This window comes from Tupaia chinensis, unplaced genomic scaffold, assembly GCF_000334495.1.
Source record: "Tupaia chinensis unplaced genomic scaffold, TupChi_1.0 Scaffold000178_1, whole genome shotgun sequence".
NCBI classification, from domain to species: Eukaryota; Metazoa; Chordata; class Mammalia; order Scandentia; family Tupaiidae; genus Tupaia; species Tupaia belangeri.
The window spans coordinates 1,985,563-1,993,735 of record NW_006159653.1 but is presented as its reverse complement, the minus strand read 5'-3'; the positions used below and the strand labels follow the sequence as shown (position 1 = coordinate 1,993,735).

The 8,173-nt window shown below is 62.9% G+C and overlaps 1 protein-coding gene across 1 annotated transcript in view; it reads right to left on the bottom strand.

The window, feature by feature from the left end:
- Positions 1–8,173, bottom strand: part of TRAF7 (TNF receptor associated factor 7) — a 19,641-nt gene that overhangs the window by 8,118 nt on the left and 3,350 nt on the right. The window contains exons 2-4 of the mRNA XM_027771008.1: positions 2,927–3,042; positions 2,755–2,812; positions 1,186–1,277 (exon numbers count right to left, since the gene is read on the bottom strand). Of these exons, the coding sequence (XP_027626809.1) occupies positions 1,186–1,277; positions 2,755–2,812; positions 2,927–3,004 (228 nt within the window). The 5' untranslated portion in view covers positions 3,005–3,042. The remainder of the gene's footprint in view (positions 1–1,185; positions 1,278–2,754; positions 2,813–2,926; positions 3,043–8,173) is intronic.

Here is an 8,173-nt window from a genome sequence, read left to right as displayed (position 1 = left end):
GTCCCCCCAACTGGCCTCCCTGGACTGGGAAGAGCCGCCCTTGCCTGAGCCACGCAGGATGAGGACCAGGGAGTCCCAAGGCACTGTCCCTGCTGCCCCTCTAGCCTACAGGAGCCTCGTCCCAGCACTGACAGGCGCTGCCTTGCTCGGGGCCCTCCCTCGGGAGCCAGAGCGGTGCACAGCACAGGTGCAGCCTGCCCAGCCCCAGGCCTCCAGCTGTGAGATGCAGGTGTGGGAACGGTACCCTCCCCGTACCCTCCCCATACGTTCCCCAGCGGCCGGGCTAAAACCTGCAAGGCAGAGGCATGGCCAGAGAGGGCGCGGGAGAACAGAGCAGGGAAACAGCCCAGGGTGGTGACAGGCCAGGGAACGAGCTGCCCCGTGGGACTGGCAACCCGCAGCTGTCCCCACAGCCCGCCTCCTGGGCTCCGCTGCACTTGAGTGCAGAGTGGACGGACGGGAAGGCATCTGCCACCCACCATTGGGATGCTGGGGCTGCAGGGAGCCCGCAGCTTCTGAAAGCCACCACGACCCAGTACAGGGAACTCACCTCCTTCCGGGCCCTGGGCAGGTGGGCCCTGGGCAGGCAGAGGCCTGCGGGGATGGGCCGCAGAACTCTCAGCCTGTGCTCGTGCAGTGGACTGAAAATGAGGCCTGGCCACCCAGCAGGAGGGGCTGTAGCCAAGCCCATGCAGGACCAACCCTGGGGCCCCATCGCTGGCCCCTGGTACCCCCAAACCTTCTTGCCCTCCCTCTACAGAGCAGCAGCCTGGGGTCCTCCCCCAGCAGCCTCACAGGCCTCACTGCCTCCGCTGACCCGCCCTCTCGTCCCCACCTGCGGTATGGTCCGTCTCCCTGCCTCAGACCCCCAACTCCTCACCCCTACCCAGCAAGTCCACTCACTCTCTGCTCAGCAGCAGAGGGAGCTTTCAAAACGAGGGCTTTACCTTGTGACTCTCCCACCTGAACCTTCTGTGGCTCCCACCTCCCTTGAGATGGAGCCCGACTGTCTGGAGGTGTCACACTCTAGCTCAGACACCTTTGACGGTCACCTCCTGCCCCCCATGGGGCTTCCCTGTGTGCCCAGGCCTCAGGGTGTCCACGTCTCCTCCTCCCCCACCTCTCCGGCTCCCCATGGCCCTTCCCGGGGTGGCCGAGGTGCACGCGGAGCCCCGCGGGACCTACCATGCTGTCCTCCTCATCCCGCGGGGAGTAGGCCAGGGTGCTGGAGGAAGAGGGCGTTCTGCGGTGCTGTTTGTATGTGCTGGTCCCGTCCGCTGCCGAGACAGCCAGGCACTGTGGATGAGGGCCACCTGCCCGCCAGAGCCCGCTGCTGGGCTGGAGCTCCCTTGGCCACATGCCAGATGGGGCTAGAGCCTGTGCTGCACACGGGCCCTCCCTATTGGCTGAGGCAGGGCCAAGGGCACAGCCAGCAGGACCCCCCTCAGCAGACCCAGCACTGAGCTCGGAGGCTCCCACCCTGGTGCCCTGGAAGGGCTCTCGGGGTCTCTCCAAGGTCCTGTCAGGCCCCAGGCCTGGGCTGCACCCCAGGACACCTGGCAGGGACTAGCAGGTACCAGGGTTTGACACTCAGCTGTGCTCCAGGGGGAAGGGAACTGAGGCACTGGAGGCCGAGCGCCCTCCTGCGGCTGGGAGGCGGCAGGGCCAGGACAGCAGTCTGCTGGTCTGGGTGCCCGGCCCCTGCCCTGACACAGCGAGGATCAGGAACCAGCCCTGCCTCAGGTCTCCTGCAGAGAGGGAGGTGAGGCACCTTCCTTCTCCTGCACATCGCCCCGCTCGCTGGGGCAGAAAGTGGGTGAAGCCTCCACTGGGGCTGGAGACCCACGCCAGCCCTCAGGGGTGGGGTGCTTTTGCTCAGGCCTAGCCAGGTTCAGATGTCAAAACACCAGCCCCAGAGGCCTGAGTTCAAGATCCAGGCTTCGAGTGGCCGCCCTGTAGCTGGGGCGGTTTTCCCATCTGGAACAAGGGTCCAGGCTGGGGCCCTGTCGTCCAGTTTACACCCACGCTTGCCACCAAGAGGAGGGCACAGCAGGCCCCCCATTCCCAGCCCTGCTGTGGGACACGGGAAACGAAGGCCCGTCTCTGGGTGATGGGCACGGCTGCGAGAGTTAGTTTGTTTTCTTTGGAAGGAAAACAGGGCACTTTCGGAGCTCCTGGGGGCAGCAGTCACTGGGCAGCTGCACTTGTGGCCCCGGGGCCAGGCTTATCCAGAGGAGCCACAGAAAAGCAATTAGAAAACTAATTAGCAGCCGGTGTGCTCCGACAGGGGCAGTGTACCCAGGAGGCAAGGAGAAAGTGCCCCAGACTGCCCTTTCCGACTGCCCTCTGGAAGGCACGTGCTGCATGAGGCCCTCGGGCTGAACTCAGCAAGGACCCTGAGAGCTGGCGCGGCCTCTCCCTCTTGGAGGCAGGGGTAGAGCCCGGGGGTCGCTGTGAAAACGGGCAGGGGTACATAGTTGGCAGGCAGTCAGGGTGGCCCTCCCTGGAGAGGTGCTGGACACAGGGCAGAGAAGCCAGGGGTGGAGATGCAGCAGTGGCTGAGGCCCACAGACAGGATGGCTTGACTCCTGCCCAGCCCGGGGAAGCCTAGGGCTGAGGCTGGCCAGGAAGGAAGGCTGGGGAGCCAAGCCACCCACATGCCGGTGCCAGCAGTCGGTGCCTCAGGAAGTGCCGCTCAGGCCTTGGGGGAGGTGGGGCACCAGATCCCTCCCAGGGGCTGGCCTGGAGGCTCACCTTTTGTGATGGTAGTGACCGCTGAAAAGGCAGGCCCGAAGGTCGTCTCCATTCTGGTCTGAGGAGAGAAGAGGGAGACTTAGCCTTGCCCCAGAGAGAACACGGGTGTGCACAGGTGGACACGCACAGGGCATGGCCAGCAGGGCGGCCAGCCCCCCGCCAGCCCCCTTACCGCGGCGGCGTCTGGGTTGGGGAGGCTGGGAGGAGCCCCGGAGAAGCGGTGGTGGTGGGCGCTCGTGCCCAAACTCATGCTCTAGAGGGGCATCTAGGGTCTTCGGGCTGCATCTCCTGTGGGTGGAGCAGATGAGGGCTTGGAGGCGGCAGCCTAGGGCCCCCCACAGGGGGCACACTGTGGCATTGCCTCTATGTCCACACGGCAGGTCCATGGGGGTCCCTGCTGGCCCTGAGGCCTGTATGCTCCCCGAGGTGGAGCCCCACGGTGCAGTCTTCCTTGGGTCTGAGCTGTACCACTACCCTTGGGCTGTGCTCTGCCAGGGTCCCTGGGCCGAGTCTAGGGGCTGGGCACACCAGAAGCAGCACAGACGGGGGCTGCTGCTCTGGGCCCAGCTCCTCGCTGTCACGTGGAGACACACACAGGAGGCCCTGTGCAGGTTCCCATGTCCCAGCGTGCCACTCAGGGCAGGGGGAGGCCACTAGCACCCTCCACCCTCCCTAGGGCTCAGTGGGTTTGGGGAGACTCAGCCCCTTGGTGTGCTGGGAGCTGCCAGGCCCAGGGCACCTGCATTGTTAGGAAGACACTGGAGAGACGAGGGGCCAGTCAGCTGGCCACACCCAGGAAGGCCAGGTTGGAGCTGCTCCGTGTCGTCCACGCCCACCCTCTGGCAGGCATGCCCCCGGGTGGTGGGCCCTGTCAGCAGGCACCTCTGGGCAGCCACTCTCAGGGTCAGAGGCTGGATGCTGAGCTGGCAGGAAGGCCGCGCTGGGAGTTCCCACCACTGCTCTGAGCCTCCACCACCTCAGGGCCTTCCAAACACTCTGGATCCGGAGGGGAGCCCACCCGGTGGCCCAGTGTCACCTCAGGGTGGTGTGGCTGTGCCAGTGCTCTGAGACAAGGCAGGAGAGTGAGCAAGCTGGGGGGACACTGGCCAAGTCCATGCCAACGAGGCAGGGGCGATCTCCACTCTGGCCCACCACCTTGCGGGCTCCCGACCTTCCCCCTAGAGTGACATCACCCCACGCAACTGTTCCCCCCAGCTTTGGGAACTGCGGGACGCACTGGGGCCCTTGTATCCCCAGCACCTTGGCCAGAGCTGTTACTCATCCACTCTCTCCTTGCCCCTCTCCCTGCACTGTCTAGTCCCCACCTGTCCCTTCAAGTGGCCCTGCCATGGATCCTCTGCCTTCAGGACTCGCCCTCGACCCGACATCTCAGCGCAGGGGTGGCTCTCAGTGCCTGTAGAGCCAGACAGTTGAGAGGGGCGTGAGCTTGGCCAAGCCTCCCTCCTGCCCCTGCACAATCAGGTAGGTGCTGGAGCCGCAGCTGCCACTGCTGCACGCCTGTGGACCCACAGCACCCAGGGCACAGCTTCAGCCGGGAGCTGGGCCAAGCAAAGGGCTCCCTCACCAACAACCCTGGGCCTGACTCTGCCTCAAGGGGTTTGGTTCTCAGTGCCCCAACTGGGCCCCTGGGGGATTTGCCCTCTCAGGAGAGAGGCAGGGACTCCACGGGTGGGCAGTGCCAGGCATTTGCAGCGGGCTCAGAGACGGCCCCGAGGTGGAGGCATGAGCATGGCATGCAGCTGCCCACTCAGTGCCCCCTGCAGTCCAGGAAGCTGGCCAGGGGCTCAGCTTGCCACCCTGCTTGGGGTGAGGATGCTCCAGGCAGGTGAGGCCCAGACAGCCTGAACCTGAGTTCCAGGACTTGCCGAGCTGCACAAGGGCCCTTGCTCCCTGGATGGAGGCTGGCCCTGCCACCGCCCGGGAGGCTGCTGGAGGCACGGACCTGATCTACAAGCTATCTGCCCCTCCTCTGCGAGCTCCAGGGCCTCATGGCCAGCTGCAGCTCAGGCCAGAACGTTCGGCCAAGACCCCAGCACGCACTGCCCCCAGGGCCAGCCCTCGCACCCGCCAGCCCCTGGGGGCACCTGCTCAATGCTTGTGTGCTGGGCCTGGGAGAGCCAGCACTGGCTGCTCCCTCTCCAAAGTTAGGTGAACAGGAGAGCACGCGGGTGACACGCAAACCAGCTGGATGGACAGATGGGCGGACACACACACTCACTCACTCACACTCACTCACACTCACATACACTCACCCTCACTCACACTCACATACACTCACTCACTCACACTCACATACACTCACCCTCACTCACATACACTCACCCCTCACACAGTCACACACACACTCTTACACTCACTCTCACACTCACCCACACTCACAGCCACCCACACTCACACACACTCTCACACTCACACACACTCTCACAGTCACACACACTCTCACACAGTCACCCCCACACACTCTTACACTCACACTCACCCACACTCACATACACCCACAGTCACCCACACTCACTCACCCTCACTCACACTCACTCACTCACTCACACTCACACACACTCACATACACTCACTCACACTCACCCTCACTCACACTCACTCACTCACTCACACTCACACACACTCACATACACTCACTCACTCACACTCACACTCACCCTCACTCACATACACTCACCCTCACTCACATACACTCACCCACTCACACACACTCACTCACACTCACACACACTCACCCTCACTCACACTCACCCACTCACACTCACATACACTCACCCACTCACACTCACATACACTCACTCACTCACACTCACACTCACCCTCACTCACATACACTCACCCACTCACACACACTCACTCACACTCACACACACTCACCCTCACTCACACTCACCCACTCACACTCACATACACTCACCCACTCACACTCACATACACTCACTCACTCACACTCACATACACTCACCCTCACCCACTCACACTCACATACACTCACCCTCACATACACTCACCCACTCACCCTCACATACACTCACCCACTCACTCACACACACTCACTCACTCACACTCACATATACTCACTCACACTCACACTCACACTCACATACACTCACTCACTCACCCACACTCACACTCACATATACTCACTCACACTCACCCTCACTCACACTCACATTCACTCACACTCACATACACTCACCCTCACTCACACTCACATACACTCACTCACACTCACATACACTCACTCACTCACCCACACTCACACTCACATATACTCACTCACACTCACCCTCACTCACACTCACATTCACTCACACTCACATACACTCACCCTCACTCACACTCACATACACTCACTCACACTCACATACACTCACTCACTCACCCACACTCACACTCACATATACTCACTCACACTCACCCTCACTCACACTCACATTCACTCACACTCACATACACTCACCCTCACTCACACTCACATACACTCACTCACACTCACATACACTCACTCACTCACCCACACTCACACTCACATATACTCACTCGAATGCCTCACAGGTGGGGGTGGGCCTGGGACGAACTTCCGTCCACACAGGGTTGAGGTGGCCGGGCTGGTGGGAGCCCAGCGCCCCTCGGCATGCCCCTCGGGAAGGTGGGCAGTGTCCATCCCCAGCATCTGGGAATTGGCAAGATGCCAAGGCTTCCCCTCTGCCCAGGCCCCCAGGGGCTGAATTTGGGGATCCTCGGAGCCCAGAGAGCAGGGAGAGTGTCCTGGGGTCTGCTTGGCCCTCGGAGTAGGAGCGTCTTGTCCCACCCCAGCCTGCTAAGGCTCTCTGGCAGGCAGGCAGCTGTCACCCAGAGTAAGAACTGTCAGTGGCTTCCTGTGCCCTGGAGTCGGGCCTCTCCAGGCCCCCTTTTCCTGGGTACCCTCGTCACTGGGAGAGAAGCTGTGGGGTGGGCAGGCTGAGAGGGCCCTCCCCGCTGTGCTCTCGCATCCCAACCCCCCAGTCACCCACTTGCTCTGAGCCTGCGGAACCAGGGCAGCTCCTCCCCCACTCCCCAGGGCTCTGTCTTTTAAAGAAAACTGTCCTAAAAGAAGGGGCTGTCCAAGAGTGACCCTTGACCCTGGGCCAGAGTGGGCCACCTGCCTGCAGCCCCTCCCCAAATTCCTGCGAGTCTGCAGTACAAGCCCAGGGGTCTATGTCCACCGTATCCACGTCCAAGGGCTTCCTGGGCCTTGGGGCCTTGGGGCCCTCCCAGCCTGCACAGCCCACCCAGCCCTGCTTCACCAGCCCAGAGCCTCTCCCTGGGCAGCCGGCCCCTCCCCACCTACCTGCAGAACCCCCATGGCCAGATCTGCTGTGATCACCCTGGGGCGGTGAGGCCAGCCCTCCCCTCCGGGACACGCCCGGAGGCGTTGCCTACTTGGCCCTGCAGTGGGCCCTGGTGGGAGGCCTGGGCGGCCTCAAGGCAGCTCCTCCTGCCACCCAGGCTGTGAAGTCCCTTGCACAGTACACACTGAGCCCTGCAGGGGACAGGGGTAGGTCCACCTTGGTAGGAGCCTCGGGCCTGCCTTCCACAGAGCTGCGGGTGGCCAGTCTGGGCTGCGGCCAGAGCGCCACGTGCAGCCTCGGCCATCACAGAGTGGCCCAGGGGACCCAGCCTTAAGCCCAGGCCTGGCTGCCATAGCAAAGCCACAGACACGTGTCCCTCCCGGTTCCTCAGACGTCCCTCGGCACGTCTTTCCATCCCAAACAGGGTGTGACATCGGGCCCCTGGGGGACCCCTGGCTTCTCCCTGCCTGGCTCTGAAGACCCCCAGCTGTCAAGTCTGCTCAGCGTCTTCCCTCCCGGCACCCGCCTCCCCCTCTCCTCACACAGGCCCAGCTCCCAGCCTCTCCAGCCCCGGTCAGGCCTTCCCTGCCCAGCCCGAGTCTTCCCAGCAGCCACAGCGACCTCTGCTAGAGGGAGGGAGTCCCTCCTGCCTGGCAGGGTTTTACCCGGCCCAAATGGGAGGCGTGCTGCCCGCCTGTCCCTTGGGAGCCACCATCATCCCTCTGTCTTGTCTCTCCCACATTTCAAGGACAGCTACGTGTGGAGACCTGGCAGTTTGGGAGGAAGCTTGGAGGGCTCTCCAGGGAGGAATCCAGAGCGTGCTCTGGGGTGTGGGATGCCATCTGTTGCCGGCCAGTGCCCAGCTGCGAGGCAGGGTGGGGAGCATGTTCCTGGCTGTCTCGGACAGATCACACGGGCCTCAAAATCATGGAAACAGGGGGACCAGCAGTTAGCGTAATGGCTATGTCGCTGGACTCCCACGTAGTCGACCGCGGTTCACGTCCCGGACCCAGTGGCTTAAAACTCACGCCGGGCATGTGTGCGTGCGTGCCCAAGATCCCGAG